The 27,371-nt window shown below is 42.6% G+C and overlaps 1 protein-coding gene across 4 annotated transcripts in view; it reads left to right on the top strand.

Moving 5' to 3' along the window:
* The window catches only part of NFIB (nuclear factor I B), a 353,009-nt gene that overhangs the window by 168,669 nt on the left and 156,969 nt on the right, over nt 1–27,371 (top strand). For 3 of the 4 annotated variants that reach the window (XM_078675900.1, XM_078675901.1, XM_078675903.1), the window contains exon 4: nt 23,857–23,925. The exons of the other annotated variant lie outside the window; for it this stretch is intronic. In XM_078675900.1, coding sequence (XP_078532026.1) covers nt 23,857–23,925 — 69 coding nt within the window. The remainder of the gene's footprint in view (nt 1–23,856; nt 23,926–27,371) is intronic. 4 annotated transcript variants of the gene reach the window in all.

Here is a 27,371-nt window from a genome sequence, read left to right as displayed (position 1 = left end):
CTTTGTGACAAGACAGGAATATGAAAAATGTACAGGAAAATCAATATTTCCATTGCGGGTCTCGGGGGAGGGGGATATGCATTTTGTGTTTTTTAAATCCGTGCCCTAAAGGGCGTGAGAATCTCTTCGGCAGGCCCTATCACCCCATGTGGAGGTTCTAAAAAACAAATGACCCATGGAGTCAGGAGAGGAAGCATTTAGTTTTAAGGTCCAGAGGTCAACATGCATATGGAAGTTTGAATGTTCATACACCGTTTACTTACAGTGTAAAGTACTTGATGGGGCCGAGCTTGGTGAAAAGCTTAGCGGGGAAAGGGCCTTTCCTGGCACCGGAAGGTGTTGGAAGGGTTTAAATCTCAGCCATACTTTGACCCGCAAACCTTTACTTTCTCGTTTCACTTCCTGACTGTTTAGGATGTGTGTGATAAAACTAAACGTTTCACAGGAAGCTGTTTGCTTTAACTGTGTTCTTTTTATTTTTATCATGTCCACTTGGGTCTGGTTTTGGAAGTGGAAACAGGAAGAAAACTAGCATTTATGCTCAATTCTTCCAGTTCTTATTTTAAAAAAAAAAGCCCGTTTAACCACTCACTTAAAAGAATGAATGTGTTTTTGTCGTGTAGCTGTAGATTTGTTGTCAGCCATAGTCAGTGCTTAATTTGCAAAAAATAAGTGCCAGGGCTGGCGTCACGAGGCCACTACAGCCTGCACCACACATGGCCCCTGCCATGCTGCCAATGATAGTAGTAACATAACTACTAACCATCACACACAAGTGTGGCAATTCAGACTACTCCAGGCACCCAAAGAATGGCTTGGGTTGCAGGTAAGAGCCATTTTTAATGTACATTAAATTAATAATTAACTGTTGTTGTCATCTCAAAATTGTCCAGACTGCGCCACCTTGTGGCAGACTGTCACAAGCCAAAAAGACCCTTGGTGTCATGCTTCATCATTGGGATCTTCGCACCCCTCTACGGGATGTGGCGTGCTACTAAACAGCGACTACGCGGGAGCACTTTTATAGTTTGGCTATGTGTGGTGTGTGTGAGGTTTTTAGTGTGTTAAAGTGAGTGGTGGGTTCTGAAAAGTGAGTTTAAAAAGTACCTGGCACGTGAGGTCTACAAAAAACTTTAATGGGCCCCTGTGCTGGTACAGTTAAAAGGGTAGGTGTGAGGTATTTTGTATGTTAATGTACAACACCTCATGTGTGCGTCGTCGACATGTTTCGAAGCTAGGCTTCTTCTTTAGGGCGGGGTGCACAGATCCCCACCTTACTCATGTCCCTCGGAAATTCCGGTTAAATTATAGAAAACTTATATTTCAAAAAGGCTAATATGTGCCTACTTGTCTGTTCCAAAGTTTCTACAATGGGAACTTATTGCCAAAGTGCTTGTTGGCACCATGAGCCTCCAAAACGATGGGGTTGAAGTGCTCTTTGCACCTGCTACAGGACAGTTGCTGCGCCTTACTTCCCCCGACCGCGGCTCCGCAGTCGGGGGAACACAGTGTGCTCCCCACCATCGTAGGAACCACTCTTTAATAAAATCTTGATGTGGATTCTTTATGTTGAACTAATTCTGTAGAGGGAGAACGGATCCACTTTTTCTCTCCTCTCCCCTGTTGTTATATTTAATAGACTGTCACAAGCACCAGTGTTGATAATTAAGTGCCAGTGCTGAGCACCGGAAACCACTGGCTCAAATTAAGCACTGGCCATAGTGTAGAAATACTTTTCAAAGCTATTTATGTGACCGAGTTCATATATCAGATACAAAAAGTCTCTACATTTATCACCATTAGCCATGGGATCCTACAGTGTATTCACTATCATCACAATTACAAATTTTTTTAAAGCAGCGATTGACACTCAGCAGAGCGTTTGACAACCAGGGTGTGTTTTAAAAAGCTTTGCTAATTATATATTAGCCTCCAAATTTTGCTTCCGGTGGAATTTTAATATTTTGTTACCTTTCTTTCATTAAAAGCAGCTATTATTTTTCCTATGTAATTGAAAGCCTTGTTTGATTGTGTTTCCAGCTGGTTTATTCCATCTATCTTTGGAGGCCACACTGCTCTTCTGCTAATTAAAATGGGTTTCTTTATTGACTTGGGCTAAAATTGTATTTTGTATGTTGCGAGCAATACCTAAAGGTTGTAATAAAAGTATGTACCGAATTGTCCCTGCCCATGCCAGCCCAGAAAAAGTATATCCATTTTCACCAGATTCTGACCTGTAGGGAACAGCCCGACATTTTAGGAATAAAAAAATGTCCGAAAATAAACCATTGGTAGCTGTGGCACGTCCATGAACATAAAAGAGGGACTCATGAAATACTGCAAGGATCTTAAAGAGCTATATTCTGAAGCACAATATCTCTGTCAATACCGCATACCATCTATTGTGAAAGACTGAAATTACTGTAGGGAGGATGTCAGGCTCCTAGAGTTGGGGTTACTCACAAAGTCTTATACACAGTGATCCCAAACTGAAAGGGCGTTAGTCAAGCCGGCTGTCACTTTTTATTCAGACTAAATTTAGCACTAGACCTGTGATTCTGACTTGCTTTGACAGAGTACATGAAACTGACATCGAACCTGCAATGTTCTGAGGTCTGAGTGTAGCCCAGAGTTCATACCAGATTTTTAGCATATCCCCATTTAGATAAAAGTAGTTGTCTTAAAATCTGCCATGGATACAGCCCTCCAAGATCGACTTTTGAGAACCCTGTACTAGCCCACGACTGCTTCGTCATCATCAATGTCCTTTCATTTCAGGCCACATTCAAATTTCTCCTCTGAGTTAAACGGTATTCGCATGACGCATGGAATAGAATATCAGCGTTGAAAAGGCACGCCCAACCTGTAGATGATAATCTCACACACAAAGGGTGGTTTCCACACAGACGCACAGTGTGGCATGCACTTGAGACAGGTTTCGATCTCCTGGTTAAGTCACCAGAACAACCTGCCTATCTCCCGATGTAGTATTCTCACAGAATGGTGCAATTTTTACTTCTCTTTTGTCTGCACTCTTCTTTTTTCCTACCTTTCTATAAAACCATTAATCTGTTGTTTGCAGTAGACATGATTCCCCCTGTGCAGTGGAAGGAGTGGAATGGCGTAGATGAGTTCTTCTGTGGTGTTTTATAATTGACTTCCCTCCAACATTAACACATTGTGCAATATTGAACTTTAACACACACACAAAAGCTTGATTGATACAGAGCTTTGACTTTGCTTTCTCGGAGGCCAACGTCGCTGTGTCTGAGGCATTTTCACAAAATCAAATGACAAACATGGGTTCATTGCACCAACCTCAAAATTCCTTCAGGTGCCAGCCACTCCCCCCCCCTTTCCTTCGTGACTCTACTGATGACGAATGTGTACAAATGGTTAGTTTATGTTATTGTTTTGTTAATCTGGCATGTTGCCAGCAGTGTCAGGCAGCATAAGGCAGGAAAAATAATCGTTATATACCATGCCCGACCACAAAGCATATCTATTTTCCATTGTAATTTGTAGCAGTGCAACTGATCTAGGTAAAGTTATCCACAAAACCAAGCAGTTGAAGTATATATTAAAACAGCTAGCCAGGAGCCCCAGCTGTATGATGGTGCAATCAGGATTTAGCATCTTGGATTGGTTGAGTCTCAGAAGCTTTCGTAGGACATTTAGGGGCATAATTTATAAAGAATTGGCATAGGGCAGCACTGCAAGTCTGTTTGCTGTGCTGCCCTATGCCAAATCGAAAGGGCAGGAATGCACCATATTTTCGAGATCCAGTGCATTCCTGTCCTTTCAGCCAGTGCCGCCGCACAATATGGTGCCTAGTGCCAATCGACGCACCTGTGCACCATGGTGCAAGGGTGTCTGCGTTGTTGGCTGGATGGATTGTTTTTGTGCAGGAAGGGACACCTTCCTACACAAAAACAGTCCATGCAGCAATCAGAATGCAGCACACATAGAAAGAGGATAAAACGAGAATAAATAAACATATTTCTCCTTGTTGCGCTTGCCCTGGGAGGCGTGCAGTTTTGATGCATTACCAGGTTTACAGATCCTTGTAAATCTGAGAATACATCACAACCCATGGGTGTAGCGTGGGAACACCCACCGCAATGCCCATGGAACACCTCCTTGATGCATTGTAAGGCAACGCAGCGGCTTGCGTTGCGTTGCCTTACACCACATCAACAAGGCCATCAAAAGTCGAGCAAAGTGGCTCTGCAGGGCTTTGTAGATATGGGTCTGCACTCTGTGTGGCCAGACCATCATGGAAAGTGACAGACCAGTGGCGCAAGGGGCTTGTAAATAAGGCCATTAGTGCACCTTGTGCACTTTGCAAAGAACCAACTCATTCACTGTGCTGTTTGCTTTTTGGTTTGATAATACTTTCTAAATCGTCAACTGCATGTTGGTTTATATTGGGATATAAGCCAACGAGAGTGCAGCTTTGAGTATGTAGTAGATATTCTGATAGGTAGCCAAAGCACGGTGATGTCCTAGTATTAGAAGTGGGAGAAGGGAAAATAAGGCTGCAGCACCATTCTAGTAAAGAAATAAAATGATTCCTCTAATCCTTTTTTTTCTGCTGAGGATGATGGTAAATTGACCTGTTTTCCTTACCCAGAGTTGATCTATCATTGCCACTCAATCTAAAAAAAAACAGCAGATGGAAGAAGACTTGGGTCTTTTCCTGTTGGAGTCTTCGATCCTCCACTCCCAGGCATTGTCTAGTGCGCATGTATTCGAAATCCATCACCTGTGATTGCTCTCTCATTTAACTGAGCTGATTTGGGATGTAACTTACCTTTAGTAGTGCATCCTTTACCACTATGGTCACAGGCAGAGGTGAGGCAGTAGCTTGACAAAACTGCTCCCCTGCCCCTTCCAGAATGGGTAGCATAGCACTTCCAGTGGTCTCCGCCCACTCCTATCCCTTGAAAATGTGGGTCCTACATGTTTAAGTTACATTGACTTCTCAATGGTTCTCTTCTCCACTGTGACACTACCTGATAATCACTGAAAAATGTATAAAACCAAAAGAACCGTACCACTCCCGACGTCCTCTGCACAATAATAGACAAGTACCAAGCCATGGGTTGGTTTATGCTTTTTTACCTGCAGAGAAATACTTTGGCACCCTGCAGGCTCCTTGATGTGGGTCTGTGGCTGGAGGGAGGTGTTCTGTGTTTGTTAACTGATAAAGGAGTTCTCTCTTGATACAAAGCAAAGTGTTAAGTGTACATGTATCTTTTTGTTTTTTTTTACTACTTTTCTGCTACATACCATTTTTACAGCTATCATGCACTTCCCCGGTGCAAGAAATGGGTGTCATCAAAAGGTGTTATACATCAAATTAGAACATTGAAATGTTGAGAGCTCCATTGAAGGAAATGGAGTAGGTCTGGGCTTATTATGGCTGGGATAAGCCCAGACCTCCAACAATCCAATGTTTGTCTTTCTGTTTCTCACTTTTTAATTTAAACATTCTATCCTTAGTAGGTGGAATGCTCTAATAGCCTTATAGCCCTTCTGCCTTGGGCTAGAAAGATTGTTAAAGGCCACCTCTCTCGTTATAGGCCCGAGCCACTTGAGTTCAGGGCCTTTAACAACTGGTATAAACCTCAGCAGTGGGCTATAAGGCTACTGACCCTATTCAGAAAGATGTGGCCTTCCAGATTACAAACAGAAGCATTTGGACAGTCACATTTGTTATGTTATGTTAGCAGTTTTATAAAGCACATGGTTACTCCATATGGAGTGTCCCTGCACTAGGCTACCAAAGAAGAGGCCCCGGTCTGCTGTCTGCCACACTGATTCCTTATAATCGCCTAAAGAGACAGGTTTTGAGCTTTTTCCAGAAAATGGGCTCTGCACCTTCCAGTCTCAACTCCAGTGGGAGGGCGTTACAAGCGATATGTGGCTGTAAGTTAAAATTTAATAGCAGCAACAAAGTGTGCATAATATACCCATCAGTCACCTTGTAAGCTACTACTGGACACATCAAATATAATCAAATTAACCACTGGATAACGGAAGTAATTGTGACAGACTTCAACAGAGCAACTTAAATGTAATGCTAGCTGAATGAATCCTGAAAGCCACCCTGCCTTTATCCTGAATGAGTTACACCACAGATGTGCCCTTGGATGGAATAAGGAATCTGACAATACCCAGCTAGGGAGAGGAGTTTGCCTAACGGCTAGGGCGGTGGTCCTCGAATCTGGGGATCTGGGTTTGAGTCTTGGCAATGAAGCTGAACATCCTGTGATTCTGGGCAAAATATGTAATCTCCCCTTGCCTAACAAAAAACTATTGTGTCCTCATGTAATGCAACAGATGCTATGTAAAGTACTCTGATACCCGATTCGGGTCAAGTTCGTGCTATATAAAACTCTGTAAAAAACCCAAAAAACTTAATGTGGAAGTCAGAACTGTGGTAAAGGTCTGTACTCCATCTTAAACATTACTGTATATTGCTGTGTACGGACAATATCGTGAAACATCGGGAAACCACGGTTGACTGCTTGATAAAAGGGGGGATAAAGGTAGGGCTAAATATCTTGAAAAGTATGTGTTGAAGGAGAAAATTATATTTCTTGTGGCCAATTTTTCTCCATTGAAACCTTTTTTTTTAATAAAATCTTCTGCTAAAAATACATTGTGGTGCAAAATCCATAAAAGTCACAGTTCATAATATTCTGAAACACTCTGTTTATTTATTTATTTATAAAGTTTTATATAGCGCAAACTTGATCATGAGGGATATCAGAGCGCTTTACAATTTGAGGGAAAGGAAGATAACAGTTCAGTACATGAGTCAAATGGGAATATAAAACAGACAGTGAATCAAATAGGGCTCACACAACAAAGCCAGTTGCAAATCCTAGCGGTCAGCAAAGAATGAGCTAGTAACTGATACAGGAGGTGTGGTGCCGCGGCCAGGGCGACTGATGCTGGAATCTGGGGATCACGGTTCGATCCCCGGCTCCGGCGGCAGGTTAGCCCAGCACCATGCGACTCTGGGCAATAACTTGCTTAATCTTCCCGACGGCCCCCAGCGCCTAGAGACCCTAACGGGTGATTGTGCGCTATACAAATGTGGATTATTATTTATTTATAGCGACATAGGAGGAGAGCAAATGATTCAACAAGAGAGGAAGAAGAGAAAAGAAAAAAAATACAGGATGAGCATCCAGCTCCGGGCTTAAAGGAGTATGCCCAATGCATTAGAGCAGACAATAGCCCATCCTAATAAGGTAAGAACTTATTCTTGAGGAATCATTTTGCTCCCAATTTGAAAGCAACCTTGGGGGAGTTTCTACGGCTATGGCTCCTCTGGACAGTCTACCTCAGACAACACCTTCCACCGCAGGATCAAGTGGTCAAGACCGCTAACAGAATATAGTCATTATTTGCTCCACTGAAGTTAAGAATCACAACACTGGAGGCAGTTTACCACAAAGGGCATCTATTATAGATAAGGAATACAGCAATCCATGAGGAGGCACATGATCTCTTTGGGAACTAATGAGTATAAAACACTGAGCTCCGCCAATGTTCACCGAAGCACGGACAGGTCACCTTTATGCTTGACACAGAGGAGGGATCAGGTGGTCAGTTCAGGATGGGCCTCTGCCAGGCCAGAAGGTAGCAGGAGATATATAGGCCAAACCCTTTAAGCATGCTTGAAGCCTACTTGTTCACCCAAGATGCGTCCTGTAGGTGTTGTGCAAGTTGTCACATACATTCTCCTCCTAGCAGGAATGGTGATCTACAGATAGTTGAACTCCACTTTGAACTGCCCGTAGTCTTATCTTGATCAATCCAGTCCTGGTGGTCTGAGGTGCAGGGAGTCTTACATGCGTTCAGCAAGGGATCACCCCCTTTTGGGTAGTGCCAGGGAAGGACAGTGAAATTACACAGTAAATGGGCCACCAGTCACAGAAGTGTGAGAAGGCCACATATTACTGAGCACCGCTATATTTTCGTTAGTGAAAACGCAGTAGGTTCCCTATCCCAATAAATACGAAGTCTAACACATTGAATTTGCAAATTTGTCAACTTCATACGATTCCTCCACATAGCCCTATTCCAAACAACAATTCCAATGTCCATGGTGCAGCAAGCAATACATCTTTAAAGGAATATACTCTTTTAATACCATCATTGAGCATTTTCTATTTTCTTTCTTTGAAAGGTGAGAACACCAGCACTTAGTTTGCTATTTGACATAAGATAAAGAAGCTACAGCAGACTAATCTTTCAACTGTGTCAAAAAGTGAGGGGGCTAGTATTGTTTGATAATCATGCTTTAAATTAATTGTCTTCATGCTATTTCAAGGCAAGAACATTTCTAAAAAGTATGGTGCCTACAGTGTCAGATTGGCTCTAGCTTCATCAGAATGCAATGGTTGGTTTATTGAATGAATGAGTGGGCTGCTTGATAGTTTCACTATTCATCCTTCAATGAAAGTGCCATATTAAGTGAATCTTGTGATTAGACATTTTTGGGAAAGCCACACAAACTGATACCATCCCTGTGATTAAAATGTACAATCCATTAAAAAAAATTCACCCATCTGCATATACATGCTTCCCTATGTATGGTTCCTCTACTACCTGGTGGAGGGATGCTGTGGTTATATCAGAGATTGCTGCTGCAGACCCTGCTGCCACCAGGTATTCAGTGTCAATTTTTTAACAATTGGCATTCCTAGAGTGTGGCATTACACAGAGGTGGTCTACAGGCCTCTTATAAAGCTAGGAGAATGTATCACCTGCACTCAACAATCTTTTGGAACTTTTGCTGCAGATCGTGAATCTGGATTGCTTTAGGTAACGCAAGAAATTAAGGAAAGTCACAATATTGCAGGTTTGCCGGGCCCTGTGTCTCTTTCTCGGGGATTGATTGTACTCCCAAGTAACCGCCCCCATGCTGTACATACATGCAAGACTGTGGCATGGAACCCCTATAAACTCCCTGTTTGGGAGGGGACGAGATTGAGTGGCTTTTTAGGATCAGCAATATGCATTCGTTCAGCTTTGGACTTGTCCTGTTCGTGTGCTTATCTTTTGTTCGTGTTTCTTTCTGCTGTGGGAGGGAATCTCCTTTCACTAAGATGGTGCCTTTTTAAGATAGAACAGGTCAGGCATGCACACACCAGTACAAGCGTCATATCACACCTGGAGTTGCAGGCCAAATAAAACAGAAAGTCTTGTCTTTGGGTGGGAACCGTGCGAGACTGATGTGTCTGTATGTCCGAGCTTCTAGTTGGCCCAGCGCCACCTCCCTCTTGTGGGTCTCATGGTCGACCTTGCTTTGCGCTCCCATGTAAAAGTACTCAGGCTAAAAAATGTTCAAGGGAATCAATGCAGTTTCTTTCATTTCGCAAAGATTGTAGACAGTGCCAGTTGGAATAATGAAGAGGAAGGATTCAGGGGAAAATGCTTCTTGTGGAGAAACCGTGTTGCTGGGAACAAAACATTTGCTAAAGTGTTTTCAACTGAAAAACCTTTGCACCATTATTGCGGTCGATAATGGTATGAAAGGCGATGAAACAGGGAAACGTGTGCCAAAAATGTACGCTGAAGTAAAACGAGCAGAAAGAGGACAGGTTAAATAAAAGAGGACTTTGAGAAAAAAAAATCTCACACAACACGACACGAAAAACACTGGGAATCGTGGTGAGCTCTGCACCTGCCGCCAGTGCACTGGTCGTGCCACCTGACACATTCCTTCGGAGCTCCCATTTCCGGTGCACTGGCGACACCTTTCCCGGCAGGTTGTGCTTGTTTTCTGCTGACGCCTTTTTTTACATTTTTTTTTTATGGATCACGTTTCTCCAACTCGATCATTTCCGGGTCAAACTATAAATCCTCCCGTGCCACCTGCTCGGAGCAGCTTTCACCTCCCTCTGCTACATCGGAATGCGGGGCTGCTCGGAAACAATGGGCCGCCCGAGACTGCGGCGCTAGACGGGACGGTGTGGCACGCTGGGCGAACAAGCAGCCCATTCATGGCAGCATAATTGCCCAGAAAGGGCAGGAACAGGCCTAGTTAGGGATTTGCAAAAGCAGACGTCACAGTCAAGCTCGCAAGTAATCCGAGAAGAGGGGCCGTACCAAAGGGAAGAAAGGGCTCCTGCAAACATCTTGATTTGAAAAGGCGCGCCTTTTGAGCTCTTAATCAATTAAAGAAAGCCTCGAGACTCTTGTCGGCCGGGACAGACGGGACGTAGGAGGGGGGGCTAGTGGAGGGGGGGGGGGGCATGTTTACACACGGCTGTTAAAAGAAAGTGGGGAAGGCACACAGCCCGCGGCCACTGGTTTCAAGACCAGTGTTATGGGAGGCTGCAGCGGCGGATACTCTCAGATGCTGGCAGCAAGCCAGCCACCGGCCCACACAGTGATCTAATCTGAGCCTCCAAGGCCAGTGTGTATCCCAGTTGCAGGGAAGCATGTAAGGATCATGTCTCCTCACAATGTGGGGCTGGGACTAGATACGGCCTACCACGAGCAAATTAACATTCCACGTTTTTTAAGCCATGTTTGGACATGGTTACTGATATGAAAACTCGGATGATAAGACAATTGGAGTTAAAGACTACTAGAGTGTGTTTAAAGCACCTCTTCTAGTTTTGGAGCCATGGACTTTTTTTTTAAACAATGCAGGTGGCCAGTTTTTGTTCCTATATGGGTGTGTTGTTAGCGCTCTTTTGAATCTGTTTGTCTGCTCCAACTTGTTTTGTCTTTCAGACTTGAAAAACGGAAGGCAGGGAGATCCCAAATAGCACCCCTAAAACAAAAAAATGTTACAATGTATTTGTCATTTAATACATGAAAAGGGAACACTTTCCACATTGTTAGTGATGGAACGTTGACGTGTTTTCTCCCAAATTTAAAATGACTGTCCCACTTCAATACAGGAACTGCTGATGATGCTTTTTTGGGAGCCCTCTTAAATTCCTCCACGCCTACCTTGCTTTTTTTGGAAAATTTGTTTTTTGACGTATTATAAAGCGCAAATTCGACCCGAAGGTATTGGTGCACCTTACATGAGCACCAGTTACATTAAACAATATCACATAAAGCATTTTTTGCCACATCGAGATTGCGTGATTAGCCGAGAATCACAAGCTGATGAGCCGATGGCGAGAATTGAACCTGGTCCCCCAGTTCCATGGTCATTAGCTCTTGTCATAGTGCCACATCCTCTCCCTCTGTTGGCACCAAAGTAGGCACCATGGTCTTGCCGTCCTCTACATCGGACCCAGAAGTTATCCTTGATATAAATCCAGCTCTTTTCTAAGGTTGACACACGCAGCTAAACACACACTTGCTGTAAAGGCCCCCGCTAGTTTCTTGTTAGTCCCGCTATGCTCTCTTATTGCAGGCACATTCATGATTTTCTGCAGCCTGATGAGCAAAAATGGATTTCTCAGCTCGGGGCTTTGCTGACCTTGGCCATGACAGCAGCCTGCACCGACTCACTGATTGAGAACGAAGGGGGCACGAAGAGCAAAGTCTGATGTTTGCAATCTGCTTTCACGGTCCAGTGATCAAGAGGAAAAGGCGATTGGAGTTAACCACCGGACACCAGCCAAAAGTGGAAGTTGTGTAAGCTGCTTAACCCTTGCCGCTCCGGTCCTGGCTGTAGCATTGCTTTCTGGTACTTATCCACACTGTAGAAACAGGCCTGCATAACCTGCTGAGAATGGGCATGGGGCAACATGACATCTCGTCCAACACCAAATATATGTTCCTGCTTGCTTGCAAATGTTTGCAGAGTGTCTAAAAATCGTTGAAGGGGACTGGAGAGGCTGGGCCGCGCAACATTATGTCAACGAATTAGAAATAGAGGCCAATCAAAGTGCAGTAATACATATTTTAAAGTCATCCATTCTGACTGTACCCTGCTCCTCCGAAATATTGATGTCTACAGTTGAAACAAGCATTGGCAAAGCCAGCAGTTCTCAGCAACGCCTGGGCTATTAGCCTTGTCAATGTGAATGTCTTTTAGCCATGTTGTCAAGCAGCATATCTGCTGTTCCGCATGCCAAATGTCACTGAAAGCCCAGAATCACAGGATGTTGAGCCGATGCCATGTCTCTTTGCGCCCCATGTTGCGATGATTGTCCTGTATCTCCTAACACAAAATAGCACTATGACGTGGCTTGCGCTGGCCTCATTGTAGCGCTTTTTTCAGTGACTTTCAGCCATGCTGAATGGCAGATGTGCTATTAGGCAACATGGCTAAAAGACATTGACATTGACAAGGCCAAGAGCTCGGGCATTGCGGAGATCTATTGGCTTTGCCACTGCTTGTTCAGTGTTGACAGGGTTTTGCTGAACAAATGTGGAAGTGATAGTAAGAAATAGCTGAGGAACTTTGAAGTGATGCGAGGATGTGTCATAGCCAGAGCTGCTGACAGGAGTACTGGGGAACAAGTTTCGAATCTTGGGATAAGCTGAACAATTGCGATTCTGAGCAAATCACATACTCTTCCCCCTGCATACGACAATGTGTAATGTAACTGGTGAGCACTTAAAGTGCTCCACAATGGCATGATGACGGAACCAGCGCTCCAATACCTTCAGGTCCTGCAACAAAAAAAAGCTGCAGGGAGGACAAGTAAGGCGGGGGGGGGGGGGGGGGATACAGGTCAAACAGTGAAGCGGGAAGGAATGGGCAGAGGGCAAGCAACAACGGGGAAAAAAACCTTAGTAGAAGCAGGATCAGCAACAACAATGGATGTGTTGTGCAATGTAACTGGTGAGCACCTAAAGCGCTCCAATACCATTGACTGGTGTTCCCGCTATGGCAAGACGGACGATGAAGCTAGCACTTGGATCGTGCGAAAAATACAAATAAACTAGTGCTGTTCATGTAACAACTTTTTAAGAAATGCATTTGTTTATGTACACGAGCATGCATTTTAGTGGTATTCGTGACTGTGTACAAGAGTGACGGCCTGATAAACCCAAGTACTTCTATGGAGTGCTGGAAAACAAAGAAAAAAATAGGTCCACAAACTGGAAGCAGTGTAAGGAGACATTTACTTAGTCTATGCACTATACAAGGGCCAAACACAAGAAGAAGACATGATGACGCTCGCATGCCATGACGGATGTCATCAAAGAAACCGAGAGCGAACCTGAAGTTTACCAGTAGTAGTAGATGGGAGGCCTGTAAGCCCACAGATAGAACACAACACGTCTCTTCGAGACAGTGCATGTGCTGTCTAGCTGAGACTGACAATGATTAAGAAAACCTTAGAAGTTACTAGGTTTGCGACTTGGGGGAGATGGGGGTTCTTGCTATATTTAGGAGGATTGACACCTTACATTGGATTGCACACTATAACATTTCAACACTCTTTCAAGGCATCTCCAAGCAGTGTGTTACTGCTCAAATAACCTTTTCTATACAATACATCAAAGAATTAAAAACGTACTGCCATTTAAAAGAACTTGTTAATTAATCTATATTTCTGTTGCACAACTGCAAACTTGTGTGCAGCGTTGCAGTTTCCCATAAAAAAAAGTGCGTTCACACCAGCCAGAATCAACCAAAAGTAACAACACCTGGCATTGGGCCTTATAGGGAAGCTTTTTAAAACAAAATATAAACACTAGAAAATAAACATCCATTCTAGAGCTAAAAAAATAAAAACAGTGAATGGTGCTCAGGGCGATGATGCACGTGTGTTTAAAAGCACTCGGCTTCAAAGAACACTAGTTTGTCTTTTTGTGAGCAGATCACTGGCTTTATTATTTGTCGGTGTCGATGGTAGGAGAAATCGCTCTGAGCCCTAATAATGGTTTGTGAACAGTCTTTGCTTGAACCTCAAACCAACCTAGTCCAAGGATTCTAATGTACTCTCCAAATACAGAGGATAGTAAAGTGTGGTATCTGCTGTGATGGCATCTGGCCTACCTGCACTGCAGTCCACTGGTTGCAGTAGCAGAGTACCTCCAATTCAAGGCAACGTGCATTGACCACAGAGGCACACATGATTTATCCCTGAAATACTTCAACCCCATTAATCAATCACGTTGTTGGAAACTGAGCTCAGGTAACACAATAGAACTGTCAAAGCTAACGATAGGTGGCCAAGTATTCGCCATACTGAGAGCAAGACGTGGGAGCACTCTCCTGCAGCGTTTAGTCACAAAACTGTCCACATAGGCACAAGAATAGCCTGAATACATGACTCTTCTAATCTACGCTCTTCCTTCCCAATCACTCCTGATTCCTCCTTTACAGCTCGTATGTTATTGTTTGCCATTGAACTTACCTGTGAAGCCACGGTGTGGTTTGTGGCATACAATAAAAGCGAAAGAAATGATATGTTGCACTTGTACAGTCTAATGTGACCATGAAACCTTCCTTTCCTATTAAGAACTAGATACATTTTCGTCCAGTCTATCAGAAAATGGCAGCATTGCTTGCAAAACGATATGGCAGGAGAAAGAAAGAATTATTGCCCATTTCCGAGAGGAAATTGAGAAATTCAAAGGAGGACACCAGGAAGGGCACAGGCTACTATCCTTGTAGCATACTCTTAAATGATTCTTGTAAAAGGTTCTTGTAAGAGGTTGTAAGCTGTACCAACTTCTCTCTGAATGCTAGATGACATATGAATAACCTTTGTTGGTTTTTAGCACACATGCTTCAGCAGCATTAATGTTCTGTACATGGAGCAAGTAACATGCACCATAGTAACTAACAGGTAGCAAAACATCATGCTTCAAGTGTCAGGAATAGTATAGGTCTGGCAGAAGCATAAGTGTGAGTTGCAGGTGTTCCTTACTGAAAAATGTTGCACTTCTTGATGTCGTTAATAATTTGCCAAACACAATTGCTTCTTTTCATAGCAAACATTCTTCGAAGAGAAAGAGGCAGTAATTCGGTAGTAGGGCAAGTTAAGCAGAAGTAATAAATCAAGAGGTGACCTGCCAATTAGAAGAATATCCGGTTGGAAAATAGCATGTAAAGATGAGATAAAATGTTTTTTTTCATATATGAAATCAAAAGGGTGATTTTATGTATTACACGTACGCGGGGATGAGTCCAGTACAGGTGACTCATTTATTTCTCCTCATTAGAGTCGGTAGCTTTATCAAAATAATGAGTGTGCTGTGTGGACCCTCATCCTGTCTTCATACAGCTCCCGAATTTGAACTCGGTTATCTCTTCTATCTAATTAAATTATGATACACATAGGCAAGATGGATGATTAGGTGCCCTCTTAGAAGCATTTAAGAAAACAATCCGCGTATTCCAAAACAGCAAAATGCACATCTTTTTGTTGAAAGGGCCAAAAGTGTGGGTGCCACAGTGCCACTTGCTGACCCTTCTCAGTTACTTGGAGACTGAGCTGATGTTTCACCACTGTCTGAGTCTTGCAGTACAAGGAGTATTACTGGCACTGTCCTAATGCTGGTAAAATGAATGTGCATAATTGCTTCTGTGCTGCTGCAGTTGTTGATTTTCTTTGCCATAGGCAGCGAGAGCAGGGTGGTGCCACAGCGGTTCCAGTACCCACCTATGAGCCACAGTGGCTCCAGTATCCCACCTATGAGCATGTCAAATATGGGCGACTTCAAGACAGAGGAAATGGCTCTGGGCCCGGCTTTGTCAAAAACAATCAAGAACTGTCCAGATATTTAAAGGGCAGAAGGTATTTAAGCTGTATGGGGAGAGTACACAAGGGATAGGGGTGTCGAAGATATTTGGGGATGAGAGAGGGTGGGTGAGAGACATAAGAATAATGCCTGAAGATTAGGGCGAGAAAAAATGGTCTGGGAGGGATAGCAAACCACATATAAACATAGCGGGGCATACAGAGTACTGGAAGGAAGGGAGAGCACAAAAATCTATTCACCAACAAAGGGCCATATGAATGGGTTCCTCACTGGGCTGGTAACATGAGCTACCAGAGCCATTGGGTTTACAAGAACTGCAGGAATAGGGTGAAACTATGGCCAAAAACATCGAAAAACATAGGAATTGCTGCCGGAACACCAATTCTGCATTAGGTTATCATCAGCAGTAACCCCCCCCTGATATTACAGATGCCCAGGGAATTAGTAGTTCGGGGGAAGGGGGATACAGGCCTGATTCTTATATTCTTCTAATGGCCCTAAGGGGGGGGGAGAAAACAGTGAAGGAGCCAATATATTATAATACAGAAAATATCTCCAAAGGTCAAGCCAGAGATTATAAAACACCTTGAAGGTGTGTGGCTTTGTAAAGGAACTCCGATGTCACCTCTTGTCTCTAGATAGTTACGGAATCCATGCTTGATATGGAAATCCTTATAGTTTGTCGATGGGGATGCTTTATCTCATATATGTATGCCTGCTGATCTCATTGGTGGTTGTAATTCATGGTCACTGTATAGGGTGCCTATATGGAAGATAGATATAAAGTAGTGGGGAGGTCTATTGTAAAGGGAACACGGAGATTACAGGACCAGTTTTGTTCCATACAATGTCTTCATAAAGACCCCTTTAGGTGGCCTCCCTCTGCATGTCCCGTTGTCATCACATGCAGCAAAATCCCTAACCTATGACATGGGCCGCAATAAATACTGAGAAGCGCCAGAAAATCATATTTGTTTTTGCCCTACGACAAAACACAAGGACAAATTAAGAGATACATTTAGATTTACTTCCCATTCCCAAAAATAGTCCAATGAAAAAAATCTGCCTTGATTGGTCTCTTTTGAAGTTCTGGTAGTAGCCCAAGGTAGCGTGTGATGGCATGTTAACACAAGCACATACTTTGCTGTAACCCTTAATGAGTATTCTTATAAACAGAGAAATGCATTTGACAGTTTAGGTATACACTTGCACTCATTACGTTTTGGGGAGAAACACATAAAAATGCATTGCTTGTGCACAAGCAGCCGCTTTTTTTTCCCTCTCACCTGCAAAGGGGACTGAGATATAGTCTTAATTGCTGCTTCACTTCTGCAATTCGTGTATCAAGGTGATTCTTGTGGATACTGTCTAAGAAGGGTCTCAACAGGCGGATCAGACCATTGCTTTGTCGCGCAATCCCAAAAATGCAGATGGTAACAGTTCAATTCTTTAATATATTCTGGCACCGGAGTGACAATTCTATCACTTGTCAGGGCACCATTGTTTAGAAAACAGAAATTACACTTGCAGTACAGCCTGTGTGCATCTAATAACCATCCCCATCCCAAACCAGGCTTCTTCTCATCGATGAATCCCAGATAAGGCTAATTGTCTTAGTATTGACCATATGGGACATTGACAAGTAAGTAATCTGTGACTCCCGTATCAATGTCAACCAGTCAGCATTCTCATCGAAGGTCGCGACTTACCACCCATTGCATAGAAAGGAGAGACAGGCAGTTTGCATAACCAGTGTGCCAGTCTGGCATCACCTCCCCTCTGATATATATGGCGTTGCTATGTTTTGCTACTTGACACACAACGCATAAGGTGCAGTCAGATAGTAATCTTACTCTGATAATGGAAAAATGAGGTTATTGGCATCCGTGTTGCTCCTATCGTAGCAGAGAGGCAGATGGAATCAGAGACCAAGCTGTGACATATGTACCAGCTTTGAACCGTGAGAGAAGATGGTGCAGTATTTAAGCTGGGATTAGTGGGAATCGAGATATAGCCTGCTTCGCTGAGGGAGTTTCGAGTGCTTGTGGAAAGGGGTCAATGATTGTCGTCAGTTTGGAGGAGAAGCCCGCATCCTTAGGAATCTGTTTTAGAGTAGTAGTAGGAGAGCAGAGTCACCTTCTTTAGCAGGATGCCCAGCCTTAGTCTTCAAGTGCCAGAGCAATGCCAGATTTTCAATTAATATTCAAGAGACGCAGTTTCTTGAAATTGCTACTTCATGAAATTTAAGCCTCGGTACCGCAGGATATTTACCTGCGTATATTGCTCAGGCAGTTGGGGGATCACTGGATGTCACCTGGGCCCCTAGCCGCCTGTAACCCATGTCATCCATATATTTCACTGAAAAGAGACCAAAGGCACATACATAACACTGATAAGCAACACAGAGCTTTGAAGAGCATCCGGGACAGGATGGGACCAAGGGAGACTCCATGTGCACATGGCTGTTTCCTCATGAATGCGGACTTTGTGCATACTGATATATCTGAAACAATGAAGCCACGTCAGTCTCGCCAGAACGTTTACATTTGTCAGACATTTCAGTTTCCTGCAGGGGAGAGAAGCACAGCACAGAAGATAGACACCAAAAACAGGAAGCAAGTGGGCAGCAGAAAAAATAAAAGCATTATGGGAAAGAAAAGTTTAAAAAAAGGACAAAACGTAGGAAATGCAGTCAAAATACAGCAGGGAACAGACATTAGTTAGAAGGGGAGTAAATGTAGATACACTCTGGGATTGAGTAAGGGGGTCTCTTCCACACAAAAAAGATACAAGTTGAAACAGTAAGGTAAGTAAGGTCACAGGAATCTCCCCAGGCAGAAAAACTGTAAAGTGCTTCAGTATTCCACACCAAATGTGTGTGGCAAATGTCAAACACACAGTGGCACTACCAAGGTTACCTCCATTGTTTCCCCTTATGAGAAGTCAAAGCATGGGTTCACAAAATGTGTTGATGTACGGGGAGCAACTGACTTGTCTGTAATCTCATGATGAAATTGTCTTATTATTTTCTGAAAAACAAATTCTGCATAGGAGAGCACTTTCCCATAATTCCAACGGGTTCCGTCTCTGGCCGATTACAATCCTGAGTCACTGAACCACTTAGCATTACACAAAATGGAGACACGTGAATAACTGAATGTTGCAAATGAATCGGCCTCCTAATCATTGGCCTACAGAGTGTTGACTGTACTGTCGCTTGAGGTGGCAAAGCAAATTAAGCCCACCTCTGGCTGTCAGCTTGCTGCAGACTTGAAGCAGCTCCTGTTGGCTATCCGGCCCTCTGTACACTGGGCGAAATATTGATGTCATGACCCCTGTGGTAAATGTTTGCCTTTCCCAAGCACAATTGCTTCTGTTCATACCAGTGAGTCTTAAAAGAGAAATGTCCATGATACATGTTTCTTTCCATAGTCTTACTGGTTAGTACCATGCCTTCTTAATGCTTGTAGAATATTCATAGAAAAAAAACAGCATTTCCCTTGATTGCACAGCTGCTCTGTCTCTCTTCTTCATAAGTACACATCTTTGTAAATCCTTTTTAACTGTGCCAGCACTTGAGCTGAGCATCCATGCCTCTTGTCCTGTTCTTAAAGGTACCTGTGGGGGTATCCTTGCAAAACGCTTGATCAAAACTTCATACTTTTTGCTCAGCACTCTACTGAAGGCATAAAATATTCACCACCAGTAGATCCAGCTCCATGTTTATCTAACAGCGGAAAGAGTTGCATGAAGCTGACGGACCACGCAACTGGGCCAGTATGAAGCGGAGCTCCATCTCTGGAGACCTAAACCATCATTTGCAGAGTATACGAGTGCAGGAAAACAAGACCCACTCTCTTGTGCCTTCACCAGGGCCAGGTTCCTTATTTTTTAGAGCCACTGATTTCAGTGTCAAACCACACCACGCACAGATCTGGACAACCCCATCTCATTTGTTACTGTTATGAACACACAACCAGATTTGATGCAGTGATACAGTTAATTTGAAATTAGTGATTAGTACAACAAAACCAGGTAGAAGCTCTTTGCATAGTGGCTCTCGGAATAATACATTTCGGACGAGCCCATATTTGATGGGTCATAAATGTGTTGCACAAATGCTTGATCTTCTGTTCTTGTGATGTATTGATGTTATCAGAATAAATATTTATGATCTTTTAAGGTGTCTTGGTAGAACATCACTCTACCGGCAACCAAGTCTTGAGCTTACAATTCACTATGCAGCACGTCTTGGACTTGTACATCAATGTACAGCTTAGCATGTGCTTGTTACCATTTAGTATACCAACACCGGGCACCGGTTGATGGGATGTTACTTTATAACCAATAAGCATTGACCTACCCTCGACTCTATAGATAAGTGAGTGTTAATGATGTTTCAATATTCAGCCGAAGAACACCAGGTCATACTTCAGTAAAAATCCAAAGCTGAATTAAGTCGTATAGTATAGTTCAGTCCCCTGTTTGGCAGTCGTTGCTATATATCTCCACACAAAACTAAACATCCAAACACATGTTGCATATGTTCCGCTATAAGTCCATGCCCATGTTGGTCTTCTGCTTCAGCAAACAGCTGACCACCAGCTAACGGTACACAAGAAAGCTGTTTGTCATTATTCCCTCTACACCCAGTACTCGTTGCTGTTATGTGCTAGTACCAGCAAGGTCGTATTCTTTTTCAATTCGCCACCTTATAGTTCCCAATACTATCCGCCATCTGCTGGTTATAGTAATTCACTGTACACATTACGTACAGTCACGTGATAATCTTATGCTTTCATATACACAAATAGGTAGATCAATTATGTATAAAGTCGATGCTTTGGCTGTATACTTCAGTGTACAGAAAAACACATTTTTAAGTGAATTTAAATCATTTGAAGCAGGTGAAAACCTGCTTCAAAGGTAAGGTAAGGTAAGGTACAGGGTTGAGAGGCGGGGTGACCAGGCGTCCAGGATTTGCCAGGACTGTCCTAGTTTTTCACCAGCTGTCCCGGTAGATTTGGGCAAATTTTGCACATGTCCCGGTTCTCAAAAAGACGGAAGTGCACATGTTTATGTTTTCCAAGGTAGGAGAGGCTAGCAGCTCTTAAAGAAATAAAATTAAATAAAACAGGAGACTGAGTTTAAAAGCTGCATTTAATTTAGCCCCTTAGTGCCTTGTCTGTGTTACTGTGCTGATGAGCGCTGTCAGTTAAGTCATTCTGTTTTGTTGTAAAATTGTAGTCCTTCGTCCATGTTTGGTAAATGTCTTGGTGTTTGGTTTTTAGAATCTGGTCACTGTAGGCAGAGGTGAATAGTGGCAGAGGCAGCACATGCTTGCCGTCCGAAGGGACATGAGCTCGTTTGCTATAAGGTTTAGTGCACCTGACATTTTGCATTAACAACCCATCCATAGAGCAGAGAGGCAGTTATCCCCTGCTATAACCTGCAAGGGAGAAGCCGAGCATTGCTCTTTGTAAGTATAAATGATTGCATAGGCCGGAAACAGTCATGGGCTCTCACATTTTGACCTTCTTGTACATTGATATTCAGTTGCCCAATGTCGAAGTCACCAGAGACAGAGTCGGTAGGAGAATCTGTAAGAGAGGCGTATCTCACCTTGGCAGCTACAGCATCACTTCACTTAAGAAAACAGAAAATGTTCTCTTCCATCAGTAACCAGTGAAGCACTCATGGTCTATGTGCACATCATTTATTCGGGGTACTCAAGGGCGTGTGACCCGTTTTCTTTGCAGTATAACACCGCCTCCCCCTTATTGTAGCTTGATAAACAGACTAGCAAACAGGCAGGCTGATTGATGGACAGATAAGAAGACAGATCCATTGAGATGTATACAGCTATACCTACCTTTTAAGGTGGAAGAGAAACCATCTCAAAAGAAATTGGAATACAAAATTAATCCATTCATGTAAACAAATCAGATTTCACTGATCTCTACTCCAGCACATGTGTCCGTTTTCTAAAACATTGCATTGGCTGTAATTCTTCTAGTTACGATAGCCATCTGACTAAGTGTGGAGGCCACAGATTGGCTACATGCTAGTATTCCCCCAAAGCACCCATGAGAAGTTGTGGGCCTGTTGTGCTTCTGTACATAAATATTGAATGTGAGCCCCTTTTGCATACAATGGGACTTCTTCATCAGCATGCTTTATTTAGGGCTCCTCATAAAGTATTAAGGAATGGTTCATAAACAAGGAAGGAAAGAAACCCATATACTGATCAGACTGGGTCTTATCTAATTGAGATAGTTAACGTAGGTGTCTCCAGGGCAGAATGTACCACATTGAAAAAGATCTTAGTATTGTAATTGATACACTTACGGCATAATATTGCCCATTAATACCCCATGTGACATTTAAACAGCTACAAGAAGATTAACACGTTTGCACTTGCCATTATAAGAAACAACTATTCCCACAAGTAGATCCCCAAACCTGCTAGCTCACTTTTACAAACGACCCATACTACAATAATATTAGCTTCCTTCCTAATGCTCATGGGTTTGTCTATATGTTTTGTGTGGCTTTCAGCCACACTTCAGGCACACCACAACAGACATTCTCACAATTACTCACTCCAACCACATTGCAAGCATATGCCCTTGGAAGAAGGAAAATCATTGTTCTGAAATGTTCTTTTCAGTTTACTTGATGTTTTAACATTTATCATGTCAACACCAGGAAATATTCAAGGACAGCAGCTGGATAGTTTTCTTGAATGCATCACCCCGTCACACTCTTTTCTCCAAAGAATTTCCTTGTAGTGATACAGGCAGCGAAAAAGCATATGTCATGTTCAGTGGCCTGAGTAATTTTGTCTTGTATTTTTCCATCATTAATGACAGACTGGATTGTTTTGTCAGGTTTTCGTACAAATCCAGTCTAACTTTTGTGTGTGCTGAATGAACTTACTTGCAGTTGTTCTGTTGTGGGAACGTTGTTCGAACCACTTGTGTGATTAGTGAGAGGTTTAGGATGACTCCAGTTTCTTCCCAATCACCCTAGGAGTTAGGCCAATCAAATAAAATTGTGCGTTCTGTTGAAAACGTAGCATTTTCGCATCCTATGCATGTACCTCAATGGCGTTTAAAGATTTGCCAGTATTGACTATAGAGTCTCAAGTTAAGTCTTTCCTTTCTACTGCAAACTTCTTTGAATGGCTTTTTGCACCTTAATATTTAAAATATGTTTCTATTTTAATGGGTGCAGAGTTCCATTGGAAGCATAAAGAAATATGAATTGAAAAACGCATAGACTAGAAAAATATCAACTTAGTAATATTAACAGAATATAGACTTTATGTATGTCTTAACAATAGATGAAGTTTCAGACTACGCCTTTGAAGTTGGACAAACATGGTCGTTTGTGAAGTTTCAAATCTTCTAAAGTATCCTGCATGATTTGATTCTAGTTAGTGAGACTGTATCCTTCGGTTTCCTTGGAAAATTGCCTCTGTCCCCTCATTCACACATAAAAGTGTGAGTTAGAAAAATACGTTTGTGAAATTTGCTAGGTTTCTCAACTTTGCTCAGATTCCCTCAAACTAAGTTTTTTGAAAGGCAGTGCATTTTTTCAGAGAAAAGTCATGAAGCAGAGGAAAATGTTTGCTACTTTGCCCATCTGTATAAATATCTCCCCTCATAAATCTCGAACGACAGCTAAAGCCACTATTGAGCACTTCAAAAATATACGCAGCATGAACTTAAAACAGTTATCTAAGAATAGGTAGGAAGTGATTTTGGCTAGATTTTGGAATTTAAAACTGTTTGACATTATTGTAGATTCATATTTACGTAATATCAATATTTTTCTAATTTGTATTATTAAGTCCGTTTTTGCGGTATGTGTTTCTTCGATCTTTGTCTTCTCTTGAAGCCTTTTCATTATGCCCTGATCATAAGACTACAATGTGGGGTGTAGGTGATCAATAAATTACTTCTCTGTGGATTCGAGATTTTTGTTCACGCCATGACTTTTTTAGCCACTGGTAGATTTTTTAGGAATTTCGTACAGGTTGAGCATAGGATCCTTAAATAAATGCATCCCGTCACTTTGTGGTATGATGCCAAAGAAAGGAAACCGAATTGTCAGAGAATTATAAGAAGTGTAGGTGACAAGCTTGTTTTCAGTTTCCCTGACTATGCTTGCTGATCCCAAACTTCCTTTTTTCAGGGTACCTGGAGGAAAGTTTTGTGAAGTCTGGAGTCTTCAATGTGTCCGAGCTTGTGCGGGTGTCCAGAAGTAAGTGACAAACTGCATTCAGTGGCTTTCCACCGGATCCGTCAGGTAGACAATATGTACTGTGCTATGGCTCCTTACCAATGTTAGATGCAGTCCGTTATCAAGTCCCTACAGAATACGTGGGATACTGTTTGCATGTGTGGATTGTTGTAGCGATTAGCTGTACTGTGATATGGGAAAGCCTTTTCTTTATTTTTCCTGGTGACTTACAGGATCTGTAATGACATAGAAAAGTCAATGCACACATGGTCAATTCTGCAATAGGCAATACTCTGGAGAGAATGTAGTCATGATAACAGCAAAGCATGTATTAACAAAGAAAATATGTGTGAATAAGTCCGCATCTCGTTGGGTGATGCATCAGATTTGTCTGTGCTTGTATGCACCCCGGCAATAACAGAGGTTCCCATATGGCAGTGTGAACAGGCTGAGCAGAAATTTTTTGTGATGCCAGTTTATTACACCAGGAGTGCACCACTACATTCCCCTTGGATTCCACTGCACTTCCACTTCCACTCACTCTCAGTGCTCTGTGGCTAGTGTTGCTGCCAGTTCTTTCACTTTGTGATTGCCAATCACTTTGCCAATCCCACTTCCAACGGGTAATGCTGTCTATCAGGAAATCCTTCTCTGGGAATAGCAAAATACCTCCACCATGATGCACGGTTATGATCAGCCAGAATAAAGTATTGCTCTGACTAGCCCCTTTCACAGTTGTATTGCCGTTAGAAATTAGTTTGAAAGTTAGCAAACAGCGGTCTAGTAAATGTCTGACTGAGTGAAAACAAGAACCTTCTTCAAATGATTGAGTGGCGAATGTGGTTTTAATTTACCACTAAGAAAAGATGAAAGGCTGATTACGTATTTTCTCTATGTCCTTTACTTGAAAGCAATTAGCAGTCTTTTCTTGATGTCCGTTGCTTGCTTTTCAACAAGGTAAAATACAATTAGAAAGCAGAATAGGAAATACAATTAAATGGATTAATGCGAATAGTGAATTTACTGTAAATATAGTACATGCACACAAACAGATTCATTTAAATATGTTACATCGCCTGACTGAATAAAGAATGATGTAGTACATGTAGTACAGAAGATGAATCACCAACCTGGAAATTGCACCTTCTTAATATGATCCCTTTCATAAAATAGTTTCAGCTCACCTTCCTCTGTGGTTTTCTTAAATATAGTGTTTGTGTGGGTGTTGACAGGGTGATGATATTACCAAAGCTTGGAAGGCTACGAGTTTATTATTGGTACACCATTAATGCTGCGGCAAAGTGGGTCTTAAAATGTGAAACAAAATATTTCATGAAAAATTTAAGAGGAAAACGGGAATGTATGCATTTCAATATTACAAATGCAGTGCTAATTCTAAAGCATTGCTATACTTATGGTATTCTAACTGAGAGAGAAGTGAACTATATTAGCCTGCACATGGAGGACAGAGAGCAAAGTGACTAATAGCTTTGACGTATCACATATCAGCCTTTTGAAAGAAAAGATGGAGTTGATGGAGTTATACTGTTTATTTTAGTCGAAAATTGATCAAATAAAATAACGGGGTGAAACATAAAAGCCTGCAAACCAAATAGCGCTTTCTTTTATTTGTAAGTGTATTTGTGAACCCATAAGAATCTACACTAGCGTTGTGTGACGCCCAATGTGTATACCTCTCCTCCGTGAGTAATATCTGGCCGCACGTATTCATACATTGAATATACTTTTGTGAAAGAAAAAGAATGAGCGAGAGGCAGAGAGGCAGAGAGCAGCGGCGGCTCCTCCACTAAGGCGGAGGAGCGTCGCCCCCACTGCTTCAACTGCAAGCTAAATACAAAAACTAAAATGAAAGTAACACTCCGGTATTATCGTTTTATTTTTTACATTGACCTTGCAGTTGAAGCGGCAGGGCGGGGATAGGCTTCCCCGGGTCACAGGGAGGAGTAGTGGCTGCACCTTAAGTGTGCATTTAGGTGTGGCCGTCTCGGGCCGGCCAAACTTACATGCACTCTGCTTGTTCTCTACCCAGGCTGCATTACAGCCTGAGTGGAGAACAAGCCTAGGTTCCCATTCCCCATCTGAGCGCCTAACCATGGCGCTCAGACCAATCACTATCCTGCATTGCAGCGTTGTGATTGGCTGGGAGCCTGGGTGCTTGCTTTCTTGTTTCTATATGGAGGAAAGGAGGTGGTTGGCGACCGGCGCGACAAGCTAGTACGTATTTTCCCCGGATGGAGTCCACACTAAATGTTCTTGCACCAAATGCTGTGTTTCCTAAAGGCAAGGCTCGCTTATCAGCCTCCTGGTTTAATCAGGAGCTTCTAGTTCAAAAGGAAAGCTGTAAGCGCTTGGAGTGCACATGGCTGAAATAGTATAATTTCTCTGATAAAGTAAAGTATCAGGAAGCTTTACAATTGTACCGTAATGCGTGTCATGGCTCTCACAGCTTTTTATGATGACAAAGTAGCAGCAGAAACAACTTTTTCAAAGGTACTGTTTCTTATAGTCAGTTTATTGATGGATCCGACCTGTATGGCACCATAACTGTCCTTTACTTAAGGAAGCTGTAATGAACTTGCTGACTTCTTTTTTTAAAAGGTAGCTGCCATCCATGCCTCCTTTGACACTGCAGTGAAGGAAGTGCCCTGCCTTGTTGGTAGCAAGGGGCTGGAATCCACATTGTTGTCCTTAAATTTCCTCAGTACACTGAGCTTCGAGTCTCTTTTGACATCCATTAAGTCTGGATCACAGTCTAATACTGCGCTGTTGTGGATTTTTAAAAAGGGCAGTGAAATCTTTTCCCCAGTATGGGGTGATCGCATGAATATGTCCCTCACACAGGCCACTATTCCTGCTGTATAGACACATACCATGGTTATGCATTTACTTAATAAATCGTCACTGGATACAATGAAGATTGAAGACATCTGCTCGATCGAGCTATTGCTGGCGCTAGCAAAGTTACTTGAAAAACACATTTATGTGCAAATTTCTTCCCATTTATATCCTGTAATCTTCTTCATGACTCTCATTGGGCCTTTGCCCTGCTCACAGCACTGAATTTGCCATTTTAGGGGTCACTGAGCATCTCAGAGCAACTCTTGATGCTGAAGGGATTACTGCTTTGAAGCTCTTAGTTTTGAGTGTGGCTTTTGATACCGTTTCTCATTTTGTACTTCTTCAAAGGCTTGTAGAAAGCAGAATTCAGGATTTGGCTCTACAGTGGTCCCATTCTTTTTCTCAAGGACGTCCCTTTCAGGTTACATTGAAATCTGTTCGCTAAATGCCATTAGGGGGTTCCACAGGGATCTTCCTTGAGTCCCACACTTTTTAGCATTTACGTCCCCCCTGTGGCAGACACAGTGGAGGACTTTGGCCTTACACTGTTCTCATATGCGAATAAAATGTAAATTGTGATCTCCTTGTCTACTTCAGAGGGTAACAAA

This window comes from Lissotriton helveticus, chromosome 2_1 (genome assembly GCF_964261635.1).
Source record: "Lissotriton helveticus chromosome 2_1, aLisHel1.1, whole genome shotgun sequence".
Lineage (NCBI taxonomy): Eukaryota > Metazoa > Chordata > Amphibia > Caudata > Salamandridae > Lissotriton > Lissotriton helveticus.
This window is presented reverse-complemented; position numbering and strand designations above follow the sequence as displayed.